The 25,455-nt window shown below is 45.2% G+C and overlaps 1 protein-coding gene across 1 annotated transcript in view; it reads left to right on the forward strand.

The window, feature by feature from the left end:
• Positions 1-274: 274 nt before the first annotated feature.
• LOC124556184 (basic salivary proline-rich protein 1-like) overlaps positions 275-25,455 on the forward strand; it is a 146,996-nt gene continuing 121,815 nt past the window's right edge. Inside the window, exon 1 of the mRNA XM_047130179.1 lies at positions 275-362. Within this exon, the coding sequence (XP_046986135.1) occupies positions 275-362 (88 nt within the window). The remainder of the gene's footprint in view (positions 363-25,455) is intronic.

Genomic DNA, 25,455 nt, shown 5'->3' on the forward strand with positions numbered 1-25,455 from the left:
CAGCCACTTGAATGTGATTTGTAGAGTATCCATGTAGATGTAGATATAGATGTACGTCTGAAGAACCCCAAAAGAAGTCTGCAATCCTGATTGCTTGATTTTCAACGGTTAAGCATGGAGGTGGAAGTGGGATGGTGTGGGCAGCCATATCATGGTATTCTACTGGTCCCGTCATTACTCACAGCCAACAATTATGAGAACATTTTAGGTGATGAGGTGCACCCCATGATTCAAATGTTGTTCTCCAACGATGATGCCATATTTCAGGACGATAATGCACCCATTCACACAGCCAGGAAAGTGCAATCGTGGTATAAGGGGCATGCAACTCATCTGCAGCGTCTTCCATAAACCATTCCCAAGTAAGTACAGGTGTTCCCATTATTTTGCCTATCCCCTGTATTTAAGTAATGTACGGTACAAGTTCACTGGTTAATGTAAACTTGAGAAAAGCCATTGCAAATGTGAAATGATAGTACATTAATAACTGCCAGAATGTTGAATGCAAGCATATAAACATGTATGCATTGTGCCGTATAGGTACCGGACGTCAGTTCATGAGACAGCGTTCCATGTCTGTTGCACTTGATCGATCCATACAGGGACGATTAAAGCTGGTTGTGGATGACACTGGAGTTATCGTCCGATGGTGTCTGATACATGCTCGATTGGAGACCAATCTGGTGATCGAGCAGGCCAAGGCAACACTCTGTAGAGCATGTTGGGTTACAACAGCGGTATGTGGGCGAACGTTATCCTGTTGGAAAACAATCATGGGAATGAAGTTCATGAATAGCAGCACAACAGGTAGAATCACCAGACTGACGTACAAATTTGCGGTCAGGGTGCATGGGATAACCACGAGAGTCTCCTGCTGTCATACCAAACTGCAGCTCAGATCATAACCCCAGGTGTAAGTCCAATGTGCCTAAGCCGCAGACATGATGGTTGCAGGTGTTTACCTGACGTCCTCCTAACCAGCACACTTGACTCGCATTCGGAAGGACGACGGTTCAATCCCGCGTCCGGCCATCCTGATTTAGGTTTTCCGTGATTTCCCTATATCACTTCAGGCAAATGCCGGGATGGTTCCTTTGAAAGGGCACGGCCGATTTCCTTCCCCATCCTTCCCTAACCCGAGCTTGTGCTCCGTCTCTAATGACCTCGTTGTCGATGGGACGTTAAACACTAATCTCCTCCTCCTCCCTAACCAGCACACCACCATCATTAGCAACGAGGCAGAACCAGCTGCTACCAGCGAACAAAACAGACCTCCATTCTACCCTCCAACGAACTGGCGCTTGAAACTACTGAAGTCGCAAATGGCGGTGGATTAAGGTCATTGTAATGCGCGCTACAGGGCGCGTGGCTCGATACTGTCCTTGAATTATCGATTTGTACCACTTCGTTGTGTCACTTTGGTGCCAACTGCTGCAGACGCAGTACGATGTTCCAGAGCCATATGCCGAACACGACGGTCATCCCTCTCGGTGGTGTGCCACGTGGCCACCCGAAGCCCGTCTTCTTGAGTGCATATCTTCCCGTGACCATCGCTATCAGCAATCATATACAGTGGCTACATTCCTGCCAAGTCTTTCTGCGGTATTGTGGATGGAAAATCCAGCTTCTCGTAGCTGTATTACGCGACCTCATTTAAACGCAGTGAGCTTTTGATAATGGCGTCTCCGTTCTCTTGAAGTCATTGTTGACTAACATCAACTCATTACGCCCAATCTCAAAGGTAGCTAGCGCTCACGACCTTTACAGAACTAACTTAAAGCAAACCTGATTTGCATCCTCATGGTAGCACTACTAGCGCCGCTCTTATGCGTCTGGCGATAAATGTGAACATACATTATGTTGTGTTGGCAGAAGAGCCAACACAGTGTTACGAGAGGAGGACGAAATACACGCTCCTTAGCTCACGCAGGCTGGCGTGAGGAGGGAAGAACTATACTGACGTGAGGTCTGGAACATGACAAGGAATTAGAATTCAGAAAGCGGACGTAATTAGTTTGATACTTAACTTTAATACATTAATGATGAACGTCGCTCTTGACGGTACGTGATTCATAATATTATCTGTCAGAATACATTCTTCAAGATATGACTTCTAGTAACAGAATATGGCGCCTTGCTAGGTCGTAGCAAATGACGTAGCTGAAGGCTATGCTAAACTGTCGTCTCTGCAAATGAGAGCGTATGTAGACAGTGAACCATCGCTAGCAAAGTCGGCTGTCCAACTGGGGCGAGTGCTATGGAGTCTCTCTAGACCTGCCGTGTGGCGGCACTCGGTCTGCAATCACTGGTAGTGGCGACACGCGGGCCCGACTTATACTAACGGACCGCGGCCGATTTAAAGGCTACCACCTAGCAAGTGTGGTGTCTGGCGGTGACACCACACATTATCCTTCAGATGCAGAAACATGCCTACCAGCACTTGTTTATCTCGCACAGCTCGTCCTTGGTGTTGGGAATTTTTTTCCGCCATTGTATAACTCCGAGCACTTCAAATCACTCTGAGTCCAGCGGTCTGTACACTCTAACTCACGTGACTGACTTACCTCCCGAGTTTATCTCCACATATTACTTCCTTCGACTAGCGCCTCCTGCGAACTCACCAGAATGACCACGAGAGACTGACCAGAAACTAGTGACGAAGTACCATGAGCGCATGATCCCGAGCTTTTATATTGTCTCTGTGATATTACAGTGTGTGCTATTGAATCCAAGTTTAATAACGATCGTCTTTCAAAATGGGAGCTATTAACACGTTACATTAAAATAATCATCTTCAGCAGCCATTTAGCGAGCTCTCTAGACATTAAATGTGCAGCGTAACATAAAATGTTAATCAGAATGTTAATCATACACGTTTGTGCTTTACCTATCACAAAATAAGTATCTAAAATAAACTTATGAAAGTAAAGGTGACCATCTTAAAAGCGGCACCCTTTTTGCCTTCTAGCCATTGGTACATTCAGAATGTAAGTAGCTTTCGTCGTTTTTAAAAAACATCGATATGGCTATTTGCGTCACCATTAAATTAACTATTGATTAAACTTCAAATATTAATAATTCGAGAGTATTTAAAGAATGGGTTGTGGGTAACACACGTTGCTTTATAGGACGTATAACTGTGGAAAACTCACAGTAATGGTACATTTGCATAATCATAATGTTATAAAACTGAGTTTAACTTTTGCTACGAGTGGAATATTTGAAGCGTGTCTCTTTGTGCTGCTGACAAGCATCTTCAGCTTTAATCTGCCACTTCATATGCTATGGTAACTTAAAATATTTGTGGATTATTAATTTTACAGTGCATATCGTAATATTCATTACTAGCTGTGGTACCCGGCTTCGCTCAGGGAGTTGATACGAGATTGTGTGGTAGCTGGAATAAGAGGATAAATTTTAAAGTGTAATAGGTAAAAAGTTTTATTGAAAACATTTTAACTACTTACAATACTTCGTGTAGGAAGAACCATAGATAGAAACGTTTGACGTTGTTCGGATGTACGGTGTATACTCGGCCTAGTCCGCCAGTTTTCATGATTCCTGGATGATCTTATACTGGAATTCCTTACTTTTGTCGTTGAAAGATTTTTCTTGTTGGTTCCACGCATAATAGATACGAACGTCGACATACAGTAATATTTTCGCGAATGTATCCGTTTGACGGAGTTGGTAAAAAGCTGTTGATGTGTTCTGAAGTGGTTCGCTTGCTGGTGTTCCAGCTGTGTCTTTCGCGAAGTAAACTCTGTCCATTCTCCACTGCTAGATGTTGCACGGTTGGTTCGCGTTCGTGTATGGAAAAACCGAAAATCCACCACGCTGCTTCGTTACCGCTGATCTATTTTCAAGTTTGGTACATGAGGATTGCGTCGTTTCTGTTTTGTTGTCCGCTGTCTTTGGCTATTTGAAATACTGTCTCGTCACTGCCTTTGTTCACATGCTTACAGATATATTTGTGGATTTCACTGAATTGCAGTATTATACGTTTTACGTGCGCTTGGAACATTTTAGAAAGTGGTGTGTTACATGGTAATACCCATTGATTACCTATTTCCAGTTCCTAGCTGCCTCGTAATCGTACTTTTGCTGTGAAGTCACCGGTTTTGGGTGATCGTCTTCTGTATTTGGGACAGCTATCAACTACGGTTTGTGTGATGTTCAAGTATGGTTTTGGGTATTGTTTTGCACATTTTCCATCACTCATACACGGAAAATTGGCGTTTAATGGCCCGCATGATCGCGAATCACGTTTTGCACTACTATGACATACAGTTCTGGATCATCTTGTGGAATGGGAAATCCAACTTGGATGATTTTGTCGATATCCGTTGGATAAATTCTGTCGTGTAGCTATACAAGATTGGGTGAGTGAGGCAGTCCTCGTTTTTGCCAGTCGATTGTGTACATCCAGCGTCTAACGGTTCCAAAGATGTGGTATTTTGCAATAACTTCAATAAATCTTATTTGTTTTTGTCGAAAAGCTCAGGCGTCGTGTCGACGCATGGGGCTTTTCCATATCTCAGTTGTTCTTTGATTTCTCGCCACCACGAGCTGCATGCGAATGTTAAGAAGGAGTCAGGTCGTCTATATTTTCTTATGTAGATCATGGCATTTTGAGTGCATTCGTGCATGTTTCTCAGACTTCCTACACTGAAGCGCCAAAGAAACTGGTATTCAAATACAGGCAGAATACGGCGCTGCGGTCGGTAACGCCTATGTAAGACAACAAGTGTCTGGAGCAGTTGTTAGATCAGTACTGCTGCTACAATGGCAGGTTATTAAGATTTAAGTGAATTTGAACGTGATGTTACAGTCGGCGCACGAGCGATCAGGCACAGCATCTCCGAGGTAGCGATGACGAGGGGATTTTCCCGTACGACCATTTCACGAGTGTACCGCGAATATCAGGAATCCGGTAAAACATCAGATCTCCAACATCGCTGCGGCCGGAAAAAGATTCTACAAGAACGGGACCTACGACGACTCAAGAGAATCGTTCAATGTGACAGAAGTGCAACCCTTCCGCAAATTGCTGCAGACTTCAATGCTGGGCCATTAACAAGTATCGGCGTGCGAACTGTTCAACGAAACATAATCGATATGAACTTCCGAAGCCGAAGGCCCACTCGTGTACCCTTGATGACTGCACGACATAAATCTTTACGGCTCGCCTGGACCTGTCAACAAAAAAATGGTTCAAATGGCTCTGAGCACTATGGGACTCAACTGCTGAGGTCATTAGTCCCCTAGAACTTAGAACTAGTTAAACCTAACTAACCTAAGGACATCACAAACATCCATGTCCGAGGCAGGATTCGAACCTGCGACCGTAGCGGTCTTGCGGTTCCAGACTGCAGCGCCTTTAACCGCACGGCCACTTCGGCCGGCTACCTGTCAACACCAACATTGGACTGTTGATGACTAGAAGCATGTTGCCTGGTCGGACGAGTCTCGTTTCAGATTGTATCGAGCGGATGGACGTGTGCGGGTGTGGAGACAACCTCAAGAATCCATGGACTCACCATATCAGCAGGAGACTGTTCAAGCTGGTAGAGGCTCTGCAATGGTGTGGGAAATGTGCAGTTGGAGTGATATGGGACCCCTGATACGTCTAGGTACGACTGACAGTTAACACGTACTTCAGATCCTGTCTGATCACATGCATCCATTCATGTCCACTGTGCACTCCGACGGACTAGGGCAATTCCAGCAGAACAATGCGACACCCAACACGTCCAGAATTGCTACAGAGTGGCTCCAGAAACACTCTTCTGAGATTAAACACATCCGCTTGCCACCAAACTCCCCAGACATGAACATTATTGAGCATATCTGGGATCCCTCTCTACGAGCCGTTCAGAAGAGATCTCTAGCCCGTCGTACTCTTACGAAATTATGATCAGCCCTGCAGGATTCATGGTTTCATTTTCCTCGAGCACTCCTCCAGACATTGTGTATTTAAAGCGGGGACCTAGAAACGACGGAGAGGTTTCGTTCCGCCGTAGCCCTCAGTGGTTCACAACCCCACAACAGGCCATAGCAGTCCATCCACCTCACTGCCGCCCCACACCGAATCCAGGGTTGTGCGGTTTGGCTGCCAGTGGACAATTATGTCACCGCTTGTGTTTTCATTGTTCACAGTTAGGATGGCGACTTAGTCTCTCTGAGGTGCGTCAAATCGACGTTCGTGATCTCCATGTGGTCTTTTGTCGGCCTGAGTTATAACTTTAAAATCATCAGAAATCATTCGGTCTAGCGCTGTTTTGAATCTGTGAATCAGTTGATTGTATTCGTGTAAGATCCTCTGTACGTCTCGGACCACTTGTCGTCTCACTCCACTGATATTTGTGCATCGTTGATCAATTTCTGTTTCTTCATTTCCGATGAAATATTCTTGCAGAAATTTATGCTCTTAGTTGAATAGTGATAGTAATGGTTCCACGTGGTAGATTGATTTCATCTCTGTTAGTGCTGATCGAAGTGACACCGATAGAAGTCATTTGTAAGCAGACGTAGTATGCTTTTATAATCTGAAGAGAGTGTTTTGATTCTGGAATTTCTCCGGCCGTGTAATGTAAAAAATCCGGCGGAGGTGCTTCCAGTGGTGGTAACCAAATTTTTACATTCATGCAGCGGAATCCTAGTGTTTCTCTACCCATTTTTTCTCGCGTTGAAAAATTGGCAGATGTTATCCATTTGTCCGATTACGATGTGTTTGTGTTTGTTATAATCTTTCGTCGGGTCGTAGTAGAATGCTTCGTTTGTTAGGTTGTACAGTGTACGTTTCCTCGTCCGCGCTTTTCGTACGTTCATATTTTCGTGGCTGGCTTGAGTTAGCCGTCTATAGTTATGAGATTGTGTCGCAATTCTTGATTCTTCAGTCCGTTCATTTCATTGTTTTTCAGTTTCTCTTCTTTTCACGGTGCTCATTCTCGTTCGTTGGGAACTTAAACTTGCTTCGCGCTCTTAGTCTGTTTCGTAATTTCACTGTTCTTTTTCTTTTCGCCGTGTTCTTCACAACTGGCAAGATCTCCTCCTCTTTTACGTTTGGGCGTTGTCGAAAATATAAATCAAATCAACTTTTTACCGACAAATACACTAAGTACACACTACACACTTTCCACACTTCATTTTTGATTTATATTCAGTCACTGTATTACTTTGATTGCTCATATTTCATTGTTTGTTTTTATTCACTTACTGTACTGCTTTTTCGGTTCCTCCCTTCGTCAGTAGTAAGAAACTGACGTTAGACCTCACGAGGGGTTTAGCTTTATATATCCCTTCCAATAGGTAGCCCCACCAGGGACGAATTCCAGAACATACGAAGAAGGCTTCGAATGGTCCAAAATGTTCCAGAACAGTCCATAACATTCGAGAGTGTTCTGGAATATTCTACAATGATCTGGGATGTTTCGGGTTGTTCCCGATCATTCTGGATTCCCGACTAATCCCGATCATCCAGATCATCCCGAATCATTGTGGAACATTCCATAACATTTTGGAATGTTCTCGAATACTGTAAAATGTTCTAGAAGGCTTCATGGGTTTGCCGCCGGATGACGTTGTGCAAATTCCACAATATTTCCTCGGAGCAATTGTCTGAAATCTTCAGGTAGCGAACCTTAATGGTGGCTAGGTAGGACTGACAGTATTCGAAAGTCGACGCGCCTGTACAGAGAACACGCGGGCGAAGAATGGGCAGGCGCACATAGATGGCGCCATACTCAAACGCTCTCTGTCGATAATCGCTGAGGAGCCCTCTTGCGCGTGTGCCGTACGCTCTAACAGAGCGGGCAGACGTTACCCACTAAAAAACCGTACTAGACCAATATTATAAAAGGTCTGTTACCGAAAAAAATGTTGATTTTCTCGTCGTGATTTAATAGCAGCCAATGAAGGTTTTCAGGCTGTGCTCAGTTCAAATCCCGCATTCCTGTTGATGAGATTATGAGCTGTACGGATATGTACTGCTTTCTTAATGACACAATCCTAGAAAGATGATGCCGAGGATAGAACTTTCACCTTTTCATAAATCATGCGATGCCCTGTATTTACACAGTGTTTTGCAATTACCGACTTCTCCGGTTGGCGTAGATGTATATGACGCTGACGTTCATCACAGTGTTCTTGTTCTGTGCAATATGTCTGACCTATATATGCCGCTCCGCGTTTCCTCAGGCCAAGATCAACCTTAACCGAACCAAACAGGTTCCACAGTTCTGCAGATGGTCGAAAAACGTACTTAATGTCATATCGTCCGTAGACTCTTCCGATTCTTGATGACATGGCACCAAAATACAGCAAGAAGACCAATGTGGTGGATGTCTTCGTATTTTCATTATGCTCCATATATTGAACTCACTTGAGCCTGAATGCATTGCGTATCTGTCTCTCAGAATAACCGTTTTGTCGGAACACTGTCTTCAATCTTTGTATCTCACTCGACAGGCTCTCAGGATCAGATACCACACGCGCTCTATGAACTAACGCATGTATTGCACTACAGCACTGTGCAGGGTGGTGGCAGCTTGTGCCCTGCAATTATAGATCTGTATGTATTGGTTTGCAATATACAATGTCCCCCAAGGTTCCATCTGCTTTCTTTCGCACCAAAACATCAAGAAAAGGTAAAGTATCATCTTTTTCCAGTTCCATTGTGAAGTTTGTATTCGGGTGGAGCGAATTAAAGGAAATCAGACGGAAACTTGGAACACAGCATCTACCGCAAGCCAACGCATACAGATCTATATTTGCAGGCCACAAGCTGCCATCTCCCTGCACAATGCGGTAGTGCATTACGTACGTTAGTTCATAGAACGCGTGTGGCATCTCATCCTGAAAGCCTGTCGAGTGAGATACACCATTTGAAGACAGTGATCCGACAAAACGATTACTCTGAGAGACAGATACGTAATGCACTCATGCCCAAGCGAGTTCAATCCATGGAGCAGAATCAAGATACGAAGACACCCACCGGTTTGGCCTTCGTGCTGTATTTTTGCTCCCATATCGTAAGAGTCGGAAGAGTCCTCGGAAGATATGATGTTAGGTGTGTTTTTCGACCATCTGCAGAACTGAGGAAATTGTTGGGTTCCGTTAAGGATGATGTTGGCCTGAGGAAACGTGGTGTGTATGAGATTCCTCGTCAATGTGGGGCGGCATATTTAGGCCGGACATGTCGCACTGTACAAGATGACTGTGATGAACATCAGCGTCATACACGCCTACGCCAACTGAAGAAGCCGGCAGTTGCACAACACTGTCTAAATACACGACATCGCATGATTTATGAAAAGACGGAAGTTTTATCCCCGACATCATCTTTCTGGGATTGCGTCATATCCGTACAGCTGGTGATCTCATCAACAGGGATGCGCGATTTCGACTGAGCACAGCCTGGAACCCTGCATTGGCTGCTATTAAATCACGACGAGAACATCAACACTTTTCGATAACAGACCCGTCGTAACATTGTGTAGTATGGTTTTTTAGTAAGCAACGTCTGTCCGCACTGTTAGTAAACATAGGTACAGCGCACGCGCGGGAGGGCCACTCTGCGATTTTCGGCTGAGGGCGTTTGAGTATGACGCCATCTGTCTGCCATTAATTGTGCATGCGTGATTTCTGCGCCTGCGTCTTCTATATACAGCGATTCGAAGTACGGATACCTTCAGTGATGCCTAGCCACCGGCAAGGTTCACCACCGGAGGATGTCGGACAGTTGCTCGGAGGAAATATTGTGGAATTTGCAAAACGTCATCCGGCGGCAAATCCGTAAAGACTATTTACGAGATTTGATGTATTTTGTCTGTAATTTTATAAAAGGCCAAAAGTGAAGCAAAAGAGAAGCACTTCTTTTACAGAAATAGTTGTAAGCTCATTTGGATTTGTTCCAGCCGCAGGAAGACGCTGGCACAAAATTTGTGACGGTGAGGGACGTGAGCTGTGCCTTCATCATTTCTTAAAATACAGAAAGAGGAAGTGGCTTGCAGTCGACGTACCAGGTGAGGAGTGGAACATTAGCATGTTATTTAAGTTACTTTAAGACAAGCTTAGCTAAAATTTGTTTCCATTCTTGTCTTCTACTAAGTATATTTTCTTAGTATATTTTAAAATTAATCGCTTGCTTATATCATTCCACAGAAACTAGTTTGAAATGCTAACACAGGTGAGCTATCATAGGCATTGAAATAAACTGGTGTGTAAAACTTTAAGGACGAAAGTAACTTCCGTATCATGTATTACTGCCAACTAACATAGCTTGATGAAACGAGGACCACACATAGAAAGGCGTGGTACACTACAGCACAGAAGTTAACTGAAAGAAGTACGCAATGCCACAAACAGGAACGACACTTTCATTCAAAGATAATATTCCTACTGACGTCACCGCCTTCTATAATGGTCCCCATGGACATTAGGAAAGACAGGACATGGTTCTTAACACAGTGTGTGATCACCACGAACAGCAATGCATGCTCTGCAGCGTGCTTACATTGTGGCCACAGGGTTGGTAAGGAATTCTTGTTGTAGGGCGTCCCATTCCTTCACCACCGCAGCTAATAACTGCCGGATGGTCGTTGGTGCACATGGGGAGACGTATTGCACCATGTCCACATGCGCCAACGATCATCCAGCAATTGTCAACCGCACTGGTGGAGGAATGGTACCCACTACCACAAGACTCCTTACCACCCTTGTGGCCAGCACTGGAGCACGTTACAGAACATGCACTGCAGTCCATAGTGATCACACACCCTATAATGAAACATGTCCCGCCTTTTCTAATGTCCAGAGGGACATCATTTACAGCGGTGAGTTCAGTGTAAAGACTTTCTTGGAAAAAAGTGTCGTTACTGTTCGTCTCATCGCGTATTTCTTTCGGATAGTTTCTGTATAACAGTACACTACACTGAAGCAGTTCTTTCTCCGTATGGTCCAAATTTCATCGATCTGTGTTACATGGCAGGGAACATCTAGCGAAGTTTACTTTCGTCCTTAAATTTTGCACATCAGTGTAGTATCATTAGCAAATGGGATACACTGATTACCTTTCCAGTCAATACTACTTTATGGCTTCAAACGCTCAGATAAAAATTTCTGGTCGTGTATTATAACTTTTATTACTTTCGCAGAAAGCAAATAACACACAAACTGAAGAATATTTTGTTGTGCTCTCGCGGCACAAGTCACCAACAGTATGAGAATACGAGTACTGGAATTACGAGGGTGGCCGGCCAGTGCGGCCGAGCGGTTCTAGGTGCTATAGTCTGGAACAGCGCGACCGCTACGATCTCAGGTTCGAATTCTGCCCCGGGCATGGATGTGTGTGCTGTCCTTAGGTTAGTTAGGTTTAAGTAGTTCTAAGTCTAGGGGACTGATGACCTCAGATTTTAAGTCCCATAGTGCTCAGAGCCATTTGAACCATTTGGACGATTACATAGATAATGTGATGGCTAGAGCAAACCAAAGGCTGTGGTTCATTGGCAGAACACTTAGAAGGTGCAACAGGTCTACTAAAGAGGCTGCTTACACCAAGCTTGTCCGCCCTATTCTGGAGTATTGCTGTGCGGTGTGGGATCCGCATTAGTTGGGGCTGAGCAGCTCGTTTCGTACTATCGCGAAATAGAGGAGATAGTTCCACAGACGTGATACGTGAATTGGAGTGGTAATCATTAAAACAAAGGCGTTTTTCATTTGGATGGGATCTTCTCATGAAATTTCAATCACAAGTTTTCTCCTCCGATTGCGAAGACATTCTGTTTGCAGATTTTCGCACTCAAATTTGCTATGTAATCAAGGCGTATTTAGTTTCATAATGGAAAGAAGTCTTCACACAAATATACACATCAAAAAAAGTTTTGCGTCACCCCAGTTCCCCTAACTCGTGAAGACAGAGGTTGACTGTCGATATTGTATCACAGACACAGTCCTTTTGACTGTTCAGAGATGTCACTAATCCCTCCCAAAGATGTAAACAACCATGCAAGAACAGCGCCTACTAGACGGAGGGGGTCCGACAGCCGATCAGTTCCAGCCATTCCACCAGGAACGAGGTACATGGCTCGTCTTGACTGTAGTTCAACCATGCCTAGACGGTCAATACCGCGGTTCGATCGCGTGCGCATTGTAACTTTGTGCCAGGAAGGGCTCTCAACAAGGGAAGTGTCCAAGCGTCTCGGAGTGCACCAAAGCGATGTTCGGACATGGAGGAGATACAGAGAGATAGGAACTGTCGATGACGTGCCTCGCTCAGGCCACCCAAGGGCTACTACGGCAGTGGATGACCGCTGCTTACGGATTATGGCTCGGAGGAACCCTGACAGCAACGCCACCATGCTGAACAATGCTTTTCGTCCACCCACAGGACGTGTTACGACTCAAATCGTGCACAATGGGTTGCATGATGAGCAACTTCACTCCCGACGTTCATGGCGAAGTCCATCTTTGCAACCACGACACCATGCAGCGCGGTACAGATGGGCCCAACAACATGCCGAATGGCCCGTTCAGGATTGGCATCACGTTCTCTTCACCGACGAGTGTCGCATATGCCTTCAAACAGACAGTCGACGGAGACCTGTTTGAAGGCAACCCGGTCCAGCGAATGCAGCAAGGTGGAGGTTGCCTGCTGTTTTGTGGTGGCATTATGTGGGGCCGACGTACGCCGCTGCTGGTCACGGAAGGCTCCATAACGGCTGTACGATACGTGAATACCATCCTCCGACCGATGTGTGTAGTTGGGTAAGGGGCTTTCTTCCCTGATATCACTGCGGAAGTAGGTCACTTGTGCTAAGTATTCAGTGCACGTTCGGATTGCAAAAAATACAAGATGACCACTAAGTACACAGCACAACAAAATTAAATGGCCACTTTATTGACATCCCATCATTCACTACCATCTCGACGCAGATGTTCGAAATTTTGTTCAAAGGTGCCTATAACATTCCTTTGTACTGGTGCAAAAGCCTGACTCCCTGTGATGCTACTCTCTGGCTCTGCGACGCTTCAAACAGCAAGGTGCCGACATGTACAAAAAAGGGCAGATGCTCAGAAGTTCATGTGAGTTGTAAAGTGGCTGAGGAAAACGTTGAGACACACTGTTACTCAGAATGAACGATGAAAGGCCTCAGGAGGTGTCATAAAGGGACGAAACTATAATTTCCTTTGGGGCATTCATTGTCATACATTTTGCTCTTTCAAACGACATTTTGCTTTGTGATGCGTAATAGCATAAAGTTCTTGACAACCTTTGACACTGGTGAGGCCCACTGGATGATACAACCCTTTTCTAGTGACATCAGGGGCCGTTACCCCATCAAACATCGCTTTAGAGTGTGTCGTGAAGACCGTAAAAACACTTTCGACAAAATTTGACCGTGCTCCAAAGAAGAAAAGAGTGCTTATGCTTTCTCAACCCTCCTTTATGGGCTGGCTGTATGCGAAAGTACAGCGGGGGTCGAATTGATTGCCTGCTGCGATGTCGGATAGAGATCAGTTGGTAAGTGTTGCTTTACACAGACGTTTTTGAAATGCCCAGTTGAAGTGAAGTGTGCAGGTGGCACCGAAGGTGTTGCCGAACTGGGGTGGCCTTAGAGGGACCCGTTGCTATTTTATTCACTCACATGTCAGTTTAGAATCCTGCACCATGAACACTCCACAGTAGGGCAGGAAAACGGAGAGAGGAACACCCTTACTGCTTTGAATCACTTCCACATTTCGTCGAATTCTTGTGAACAGTTCCTAGTGGTTCCCTCCTTTATACCAAAGTAAAAGCCGGGGTCACTATACACTCCAAAGTGGTGAGATCCCTGTCAATGTGGTTTTGGAGTTTCAGCTCTGTGGTATCCAAAAAAAAAAAAAAAAAAAAAAAAAAAGCATGTGGGATGAGGGAGTTGTAGCCGACCACTGTGGCCGAGCGGTTCTAGGCAGTTCATTCCGGAACGTCGCTGCTGCTACGGTCGCAGGTTCGAATCCTGCCTCGGGCATGGATGTGTGTGATGTCCTTTAGCTTTAAGTTGTTCTAAGTGTAGGGGACTGATGACCATGTGTCAAGTCCCACAGTGTTTAGAGCCATTTTGAGGGAGTGGTGGGGGGGGATGTCAGCAGTGTTAAAAGTTGTCGAGAACCTCGTTCTGGACACATCACGCTGGAAACTACAGATTTAGACCGCAAAATGTATGAAAATAAACGCTTCAAAGAAAGGGGTGTTTTTTTTCACTCCATTTGACACACCCTGAGGTCTTTTCAAGTCGATACAGAGCAGCTGTCTGTCCGAAATGTGTTCGTCGGCCATCCATAACAAAACGGCGTCATTTTAAGGTTCGATGTCACCATTCAGACTTTCTTAGCAATGGAAGAAGAAGGGATGAGGTATGGGTAAATAGAGGTGTTACGACCTTACGGTGCGCCACGTCCACGGTGGCGTTGAGGATTCTTGTGGTGAAATTTGATGCTAATATGATACCACTGTACATTAACTTCTGAGTTCTGGCCTTTTTTTTGGGGGGGGGGGGGGGCATGTCGACACTTCGATGTTTGATTGAAATGTTGCCGAGCCAGAGACTGATGTCGTATGGTGCCACACTTTTGTGCTGTAACAGAGAAAGACTAGGTGCCTTCAACCCACATTCTGAACTGGTGTATCACAGTGCGAGAAAGTGGCGGGGTTTTGAAAATATGACTCTCATTTTGTTGTGCAGTGTATAAAAGATTGCAGACCTTAGCACAGCCCTCCGACGTCACAGTGCAAGAAGGTATTCCAAGATGGTTGACCTGGGATGATGGGAACAGCCTTCAACGCTGCCCATACAGAACAGTTCTTCCAAGTTCTGTGATACTACAGTCGTCTACCTACACCACTCATCCACAGCGTCCAGATTTACTAGTTATCAGGTGGACTTTGTACTCTGTATACCATTGTGAAAGGTTGGTCATCATGAAGTGTCATTAGAGATCTACCACTTCTAGACAGAAAAGCTGACATGTACAGTCGATTGTAAGTATTAACCCGTCCTTCTCTCTCACTGTTTATTTTTTAGGCCAGTTAACGAAGACAGAAATGTTCGAATAGGAGGAAAAATATTGTAATCGCAAATTTTTGTACAATAGTACGAGGGAGTGTCATGAACAACATACAAAAAGCCGGTCCAGTGGGGTGTAAGTGTAGTGGTGCGTGGGAGTATAAAGGTCACTTTTTAAAGTTTATCGCCGGCCGAAGTGGCCGTGCGGTTAAAGGCGCTGCAGTCTGCAACCGCAAGACCGCTACGGTCGCAGGTTCGAATCCTGCCTCGGGCATGGATGTTTGTGATGTCCTTAGGTTAGTTAGGTTTAACTAGTTCTAAGTTCTAGGGGACTAATGACCTCAGCAGTTGGGTCCCATAGTGCTCAGAGCCATTCGAACCATTTTTTTTTAAGTTTATCTTGAAGCTCGCGCCTTCTAGGAAAAGGTTTGCAAATACGAAACTAAACTACAAGAAGGTCCTCTCCATTTTTTCACTGGACTAATACTTTACGCATTCAAGCGCATAAAAAACACGCGTATTGTTAAAAATAGTACGAATGCATGCTTTCGCGGCAATATCTATTAATAAACTATTCTTGGATTTTCAGTCGCTTCAAGTGGTTAACTGAAAACGAGCTTTTGGTTGAGATCTGCTCTGCCATTGTCAAGTGGTTGACCATTGTCTGAATGCCGCTGTCGTGCTTACATATTCGCACCGTCGTCAGTGATATCACTGGCCCCTAGTCCCAATATGGCAATGTTTTGGTTGCGCGACCTCACCGCCCTCAACTCCACGATCACGTGATCCCAGGACATATTCAGCTGCAATCCACCTTCTTAATTGAGGGTGTTGTCCGAAATTCTGATGTCTGTTGCTTCATGTGTTATGTTACTCCAGAAGCCGTTGTTCCATTTAATAATAGAAGTATCGTGGAATGCAATTCGGTGACCATTTTCCAGATCATGCTCCTTTACAGCTGAGTTTTCAGGGTAGCGTAGGCGAAAATACCTTTCATGTTCTGTGGGACGCTGTTCAGTAATACGAACAGTCTAACCAACATAAAACTGTCCACACTCACACGGTATTTTGTACATTCCCGTGTTCTGAGGCATAAATCATCTTTCACTGGCTTCGTTAGGTGCCGGATCTTTATTAGGGGCCTGAAGACTGTGGCGATTTCGTGTTTCTGCAGGAGCTGAGTAATGTTCCCTGTTATTGAGCCACAAAATCAGTGACTTCAATATTAATTTTGTATATGATTGTGCAAGAAAATGGATGTTGGTAGATATCCTAAACTCATATGATCCGATACAGAAGGTGTTTTTTCCAACTAGGGTGCAGGGGAACAGCAGCGCAGCCATAGACAGTATTTGTACTCATTCTTCATTACTACATAGGCATTCTGTTAGTAAACGGGCGAATGGCCTTTCAGACCGTGATGCACAAATTTTAACACCAAAAGGTTTTTGTACTCAGATGTCACATACACTACTGGCCATTAAAATTGCTACACCACGAAGATGACGTGCTACAGACGCGAAATTTCACCGACAGGAAGAAGATGCTGTGATATGCAAATGATTACATTTTCAGAGCATTCACACAAGGTTGGCGCCGGTGGCGACACCTACAACATGCTGACATGAGGAAAGTTTTCAACCGATTTCTCATACATAGATAGCAGTTGACCGGCGTTGCCTGGTGAAACGTTGTGATGACTCGTGTAAGGAGGAGAAATGCGTACCATCACGTTTCCGACTTTGATAACGGTCGGAGTGTAGCCTATCGGGATTGCGGTTTATAGTTTCGCGACATTGCTGCTCGCGTTGGTCGAGATCCAATGACTGTTAGCAGAATATGGAATCGGTGGGTCAGGACGGTAATACGGAACGGCGTGCTGGATCCCAACGGCCTTGTATCACTAGCAGTCGAGATGACAGGTATCGTACCCACGTGCACCCACGTCTCGATCCCTGAGTCAGCAGATGGAGACGTTTGCAAGACAACAACCATCTGCACGAACAGTTCGACGGTGTTTGCAGCAGCATGGACTATCAGCTCGGAGACAATGGCTGCGGTTACCCTTGACGCTGCGTCACAGACAGGAGCGCCTGCGATGGTGTACTCAACGACGAACACGGGTGCACGAATGAAAAAACGTCATTTTTTCCTATAAATCCAGGTTCTGTTTACAGCATCATGATGGTCGCATCCGTGTTTGGCGACATCGCGGTGAACGCACATTGGAAGCGTGTATTCGTCATCGCCATACTGGTGTATCACCCGGCGTGATGTTATGGGGTCCCATTGGTTACACGTCTCGGTCACCTCTTGTTCACATTGACGGCACTTTGAACAGTGGACGTAATATTTCAGGTGGGTTACGACCCGTGGCTCTACCCTTCATTCGAATGCCTCGAATCCCTAAATTTCAGCAGGATAATGCACGACCGCATGTTGCGGGTCCTGTATGGGCCTTTCTGGATACAGAAAATGTTCCACTGCTGCCCTAGCCAGCACATTCTCCAGATCTCTCACCAACTGAAAACGTCTGGTCAATGGTGGCCGAGCAATTGGGTCGTCACCATACGCCAGTCACTACTCTTGATGAACTGTGGTATCGTGTTGAAGCTGCATAGGCAGCTGTACCTTTACACGCCCTCCGAGCTCTGTTTGACTCAATGCCCAGAGGTGGTTGTTCTGGGTACTGATTTCTCAGGATCTATGCACCCAAATTGCGTGAAAATGTAATCACATGTCAGTTCTAGTATAATATATTTGTCCAACGAATACCCGTTTATCATCTGCATTACTTCTTGGTGTAGCAGTTTTAATGGCCAGTAATGTATAATTCCGAACTATGTAGGAAAGGTAATCCAATGGCAACAGAGTGTTTCTTAAACCTCGTTAAAAAACAATAGTTGCAGGATGTTTATAGTGCTGATAACACAGATGACAAATATAATGCTTTCCTTAACACACTTCTCATGCTCTTTGAGAGTTGCTTTCCATTAGAACGTTTTAAATGATGTACTAGCAGTAAAAGGCAGCCGGAGTGGCTGACTAGTGGTATAAGGATATCATGTAGAACGAAGCAGGAATTGTAACAAAATGTTAGAAATAGTCACAATCAAGCTACAGTAGCCCATTACAAACAATACTGTAAGGTGCTTAAAATGTTATTAGGAAGGCAAAAACTGTGTGGTACGCACATAGAATTGCTAATTCACGAGATAAAATTAAAACCATATGGTCAGTTGTGAAGGAAGTGTCTGGTCAGCAGCACAAGGTCGACGACATATAGTCAGTTCGTAGTAGTCAGAAATATGTACAGTATTTAACAAACATTTTCTGAGCATTACTGGTGCATTAAATAAAAACTTAGTTTCTTCAGGGAATCATAGAACTCTCTTGGAAAATTCATATCCGAGACTGATGTCTGAAATACTCCTCTGTGATACTGACAAGGGTAAGATTGAGTAAATAATTATATCACTGAAGACTAAGGACTCTCATGGATATGATGGAGTGCCTAGCAGAATATTAAAGTACTGTGTTGCACATGTTAGCCCTGTACTCATCCATATTTGTAATTTTTTCGTTACGAATGGCCACTTTTCTCAATGATTGAAGTACTCAGTAGTAAAGCCGCTTAATAAAAAGGGAGAAAGGGATAATGTAGACAATTTTGACCTACACTCCTGGAAATGGAAAAAAGAACACATTGACACCGGTGTGTCAGACCCACCATACTTGCTCCGGACACTGCGAGAGGGCTGTACAAGCAATGATCACACGCACGGCACAGCGGACACACCAGGAACCGCGGTGTTGGCCGTCGAATGGCGCTAGCTGCGCAGCATTTGTGCACCGCCGCCGTCAGTGTCAGCCAGTTTGCCGTGGCATACGGAGCTCCATCGCAGTCTTTAACACTGGTAGCATGCCGCGACAGCGTGGACGTGAACCGTATGTGCAGTTGACGGACTTTGAGCGAGGGCGTATAGTGGGCATGCGGGAGGCCGGGTGGACGTACCGCCGAATTGCTCTACACGTGGGGCGTGAGGTCTCCACAGTACATCGATGTTGTCGCGAGTGGTCGGCGGAAGGTGCACGTGCCCGTCGACCTGGGACCGGACCGCAGCGACGCACGGATGCACGCCAAGACCGTAGGATCCTACGCAGTGCCGTAGGGGACCGCACCGCCACTTCCCAGCAAATTAGGGACACTGTTGCTCCTGGGGTATCGGCGAGGACCATTCGCAACTGTCTCCATGAAGCTGGGCTACGGTCCCGCACACCGTTAGGCCGTCTTCCGCTCACGCCCCAACATCGTGCAGCCCGCCTCCAGTGGTGTCGCGACAGGCGTGAATGGAGGGACGAATGGAGACGTGTCGTCTTCAGCGATGAGAGTCGCTTCTGCCTTGGTGCCAATGATGGTCGTATGCGTGTTTGGCGCCGTGCAGGTGAGCGCCACAATCAGGACTGCATACGACCGAGGCACACAGGGCCAACACCCGGCATCATGGTGTGGGGAGCGATCTCCTACACTGGCCGTACACCACTGGTGATCGTCGAGGGGACACTGAATAGTGCACGGTACATCCAAACCGTCATCGAACCCATCGTTCTACCATTCCTAGACCGGCAAGGGAACTTGCTGTTCCAACAGGACAATGCACGTCCGCATGTATCCCGTGCCACCCAACGTGCTCTAGAAGGTGTAAGTCAACTACCCTGGCCAGCAAGATCTCCGGATCTGTCCCCCATTGAGCATGTTTGGGACTGGATGAAGCGTCGTCTCACGCGGTCTGCACGTCCAGCACGAACGCTGGTCCAAATGAGGCGCCAGGTGGAAATGGCATGGCAAGCCGTTCCACAGGACTACATCCAGCGTCTCTACGATCGTCTCCATGGAAGAATAGCAGCCTGCATTGCTGCGAAAGGTGGATATACACTGTACTAGTGCCGACATTGTGCATGCTCTGTTGCCTGTGTCTATGTGCCTGTGGTTCTGTCAGTGTGATCATGTGATGTATCTGACCCCAGGAATGTGTCAATAAAGTTTCCCCTTCCTGGGACAATGAATTCACGGTGTTCTTATTTCAATTTCCAGGAGTGTATTTTTATGCCATCAGTGTTTGCTAAAGTTATTTAAAAGGCTGTGTATGTAAGGATAATTGATCATTTTATGTCACATAATTTGCTATCAAATGTACAGTTTGGCTTTAGAAGTCGTTTAACAACTGGAAATGTTATATTCTCTTTTCTCTGTGAGATACTGGATGGATTAATCAAAATATTTCGAACGCTAGGCATATTTTTTGATTTAAGTAAGCTGTTTGATTGTTTTCATCACAAAGTATTGCTCCAGAAATTGGACCATTATAGAATACGGGGAATATTTTACAACTAGTTCATCTCTTACTTTAACAACAGACAGCAAAAGGTCATTATTCGTAGTGTTACGAATGGCTGTAATGTGGGGTAGAGTGAGATACGGTGAAAAGGGGGTGTCCCTGGGATTCAATTTTGGGGCCACTCCTGTTCCTTATTTATATAAATGACATCCCCTCTAGTACTACGGGTACCTCTAAAATATTTCTGTTTGCTGATGACACTAGCTTGGCAGTGAAGGATGTTGTGTGCGACATTGGCACAGTTTCAAATAGTGCGGTTTATGACATAACGCTAAATCACAGTAAGATTCAGTTTTTACAGTTCCTAACACACACTTCAGCAAAACCCAACGTTTTAATTACTCAGAACGGGCATATGATTAGTAAAACTGAACAGTTCAAATTTTTAGGTGTTCAGATAGACAGTAAACTGTCGTGGAAAGCTCATGTTCAGGATCTTGTTCAAAGACTTAATGCTGCCATTTTTAGTATTTGAACGGTATCTGAAGTAAGTGATTGTTCGACACGAAAATTAGTCTACTTTTCATTCGCTTATGTCGCATGGTATTGTATTTTGGGGTAACTCTTCCCATTCTGAAGGGATATTTTTGGCTCAGAAACAGACAGTTCGGGCAGTATGTGATGTAAGTTCGCGAACCTCTTGTCAACCCCTGTTCACCAGTCTGGGTAATTTGACATTGCCCTCTCAATATACATATTCCTTACTGTTGTATCGTGTTAACAATATCAGCTTATTCCCAAGAATTAGCAGCTATCACTCAGTTAATACTCGGCAGATATCCAATCTGCATTTGGATCGCACTTCAAAAAATGGTTCAAATGGCTCTGAGCACTATGAGACTTAACTTCTGAGGTCATAAGTCCCCTAGAACTTAGAACTTCTTAAACCTAACTAACCTAAGGACATCACACAGATCCATGCCCGAGGAAGGATTCGAGCCTGCGACCGTAGCGGTCAGGCGGTTCCAGACTGAAGCGCCTAGAACCGCTCTGCCACTCCGGCCGGCTGATCGCACTTCCTTAACTCTTATGCAGAAAGGTGTGCAGTATACTACTGCATCCATTTTCAACAAGCTACCACAAGAATTCAAAAATCTTGGCAGTAATCCACTCCCTTTCAAATCGAAGCTGAAGAGTTTCCCCATGGGTAACTCCATCTATTCTGTTGAGGAGTTCCTTTAAAAAATAAGCTGATTCTTGTGTTACATTGTTCATTGCGTTTACTTAAACTTATGATTTGAATTTTTTTGGGTTAATAAACTCTTTATTTTATCTGTTATAACTTTTATGTTGTAATTCCACGTACTGACATGTTCCATGACCGTGGCGATTTGCTCCTCAGTTTGGTACTACGGGACTAGATGCATAAATAAAATAAAATAAAATAAAAATACGGTAAAAACGCAATCTTCTTCGTGGCTTCTTCGGAGGTCTCCTATTGTTGCCGCTTAGTAGAAACCGATAGTGAAACTTTTCTGTTATTTAAACATATCCTTACGTCATCGTACTTTTTCCACGGTGGAGATTATTTCAACCAGATGGACGGCGTCGCGATGGGAAGCCCATTGGCTCCAGTTGTAGCGAACCTGTTTATGGAGCATTTTGAGAGCCTCGCCTTGGATACGGCTCCTGAATAGGCTACTTGTTTCTGTCTCTCCGTCGACGACACTTTCGTCATACGGATTCATGGACATGAAAACTCGGAGAGTTCCTGTCGTTTCTGGACGTTCTTGTCCGCCGTATTACTGATGTGTCTCGGTCACAGCGTTTACCGCAAGCCCACCCACACGGATCGGTATCTGCACGCGACCAGCTACCACTACCCAGTGCTGAAACACTGTTCTCAGGACTCAGGACCTTGGTACATCAAGCTGAAACCATCTCAGATGCCGAAAACCTGCCGAGGGATTAAGTCACCAACGTAAAGGTTTCAAGGAAAACGGTTATAACAACAGACAAATTTCGCAAGCAGTTTCTGCTGAGCCGCGAAAGTAGAAGACGTCAGAAGACGATTCGAGGAAGATAGCCTTTTTGCCGTTGTGTGGCTCAATAACAGGGAAGATTACCTGGCTCCTGAAGAAACACAAGATTGGCACAGTCCTCAGGCCCCCAGCAAAGGTTCAGCAACTAATGAAGCCAGTGAAAGACGATGTACGCCTCAGAACATGGGACTGTACAGAATACTGTGTGGGTGTGGGCAGTTTTATGTCGGTCACACTGTCCATACTATTGAACAGCGTCGCACGGAACATGAAAGGTGTTTTCGCCTACGCTATCCCGAAAACTCAGCTTGCGTGCTTTCAAATTGAAAATGCATGAAATGAGGTGGCCCGCAACTACGTTCCCTCCTACTCAGAGTTGCAATATTAAAAGTTTTGGTTGGTTTTGTTGTTCAGGGACTGGGATACGTAGTTGCCGCATTACAGGCCAAATACTGCTGAGTCTACAGGATACGATAAGAATACACACATGAATCGAATGGTCGAAGGTTTCTATCACTCGGCAATTGCGAATTACGGATGTAACCCATTAATTTCTAAATGAAAGATTGCAATTAAAGAAAATCTGCAGGTATTATCTTAAGGACTTGTTGAGTACGATAGTAGAAGTACTTTTGAAAATGCGGTATATTTATGCAAAACAGTTATTGGTGTCGATGGTCCAGCAATTGAATAAAATAGAAGTTGAATAACAGGGAAACAATAGATTCCTACTTCACGTAATTAGTTATGAACAACAACATAGCTCGCGAGATATTCACATCTGAACACATACTACGACTTCAGTGCAGAAGCCACGGAAATCACGCAAGAGCACAGGTCGGCACTCAGAAATATTTCTATCCTCCGCGACCACGCGCGAACTGCTCCACTGTGCAAGTCTTTCCCCCGACTCTGCGTCCGTCGCGCTGTCGCGTTCAGCACTTCCTGTGTCCTGAGCCGTACTCCCGTGTCCTGTGCGACTCTCCCTCACACCGCACTGTCCCAAACTACCTCATCTCCTCTCCGGAAACGATACTCCTCCCCAACCTCCATACGTCTCTCTTAGTAACGAGCGCTGTGATTGGCTAGGGCGCTCGCTTCATGTCACCAAACCCACGTATACACACAAACATAATGAAACACATTCGAAACACTTGATTTACATTTAAATAACTTGAAATTAAATAATTATTCCTATGGGTGGACCATAAACACGCTCTAAGATACATTATTAAAAACACAAACAAATTAAATAAACAGTAGGCCGGTAGCTTAATCTCTCCGTGCTTTCTAAAATTTGACCAATTTCTTCATGAATACCATATATCTGATATAAACAAAGACATAGATGAATAAATATATTTATAAGCATGCTGCTACCGTTTTTTCGTGTAACTGTGGACTACATATGACCTGACGCGATCGATACTAATCGGCCGCTTTGACCTCAGATAAATCGTGTGCTATTGAAGTTACATGCCTGTAATTTCTACCAATTTAGCTTTACACTAATAGCTTTCTAATGTTCTGTGCGACGCTGTTCTGTAATACGGACAGTCCAACCAACATAAAACTGTCCCCACTCACACGATATTTTGTACATCCCCGTGTTCTGAGGCATACATCATCTTTCACTGGCTTCGTTAGGTGCCGGATCTTTATTGGGGGCCTGAAGACTGTGCCGATTTCGTGTTTCTGCAGGAGCTGAGTAATGTTCCCTGTTATTGAGCCACAAAATCAGTGACTTCAATATTTATTTTGTATATAATTATGCAAGAAAATGGATGTTGGTAGATATCCTAAACTCATATGATCCGATACAGAAGGTGTTTTTTCCAACTAGGGTGCAGGGGAACAGCAGCGCAGCCATAGACAGTATTTGTATTCATTCTTCATTACTAGATAGGCATTCTGTTAGTAAACGGGCGAATGGCCTTTCAGACCGTGATGCACAAATTTTAACACCAAAAGGTTTTTGTACTCAGATGTCACATACACTACTGGCCATTAAAATTGCTACACCACGAAGATGACGTGCTACAGACGCGAAATTTCACCGACAGGAAGAAGATGTTGTGATATGCAAATGATTACATTTTCAGAGCGTTCACACAAGGTTGGCGCCGGTGGCGACACCTACAACGTGCTGACATGAGGAAAATTTCCAGCAGATTTCTCATACATAAACAACAGCTGACCGGCGTTGCCTAGTGAAACGTTGTTGTGATGCCTCGTGTAAGGAGGAGAAATGCGTACCATCACGTTTCCGACTTTGATAACGGTCGGATTGTAGCCTATCGGGATTGCGGTTTATCGTTTCGCGACATTGCTGCTCGCGTTGGTCGAGATCCAATGACTGTTAGCAGAATATGGAATCGGTGGGTCAGGACGGTAATACAGAACGCCGTGCTGGATCCCAACGGCCTCGTATCACTAGCAGTCGAGATGACAGGCATCTCATCCGCATGGCTGTAAAGCATCGTGCAGCCCCGTCTCGATCCCTGAGTCAACAGATGGGGACGTTTGCAAGACGACAACCATCTGCACGAACAGTTCGACGACGTTTGCAGCAGCATGGACTATCAGCTCGGAGACCATGGCTGCGGTTACCCTTGACGCTGCATCACATATAGGAGCGCCTGCGATGGTGTACTCAACGACGAACCTGGGTGCACGATGGGCAAAACATCATTTTTTCGGATGAATCCAGGTTCTGTTTTACAGCATCGTGATGATCGCATCCGTGTTTGGCAACATCGCGGTGAACGCACATTGGAAGCGTGTATTCGTCATCGCCATACTGGTGTATCACCCGGCGTGATGTTATGGGGTGCCATTGGTTACACGTCTTGGTCACCTCTTGGTCACATTGACGGCACTTTGAACAGTGGACGTTAGATTTCAGATGTTTTACGACCCGTGGCTCTACCCTTCATTTGATCCCTTCGAAACCCTAAATTTCAGCAGGATAATGCACGGCCGCATGTTGCGGGTCCTGTATGGGCCTTTCTGGATACAGAAAATGTTCCA

The sequence above is a fragment of the Schistocerca americana genome, chromosome X (genome assembly GCF_021461395.2).
Source record: "Schistocerca americana isolate TAMUIC-IGC-003095 chromosome X, iqSchAmer2.1, whole genome shotgun sequence".
In the NCBI taxonomy this organism is placed as follows: domain Eukaryota; kingdom Metazoa; phylum Arthropoda; class Insecta; order Orthoptera; family Acrididae; genus Schistocerca; species Schistocerca americana.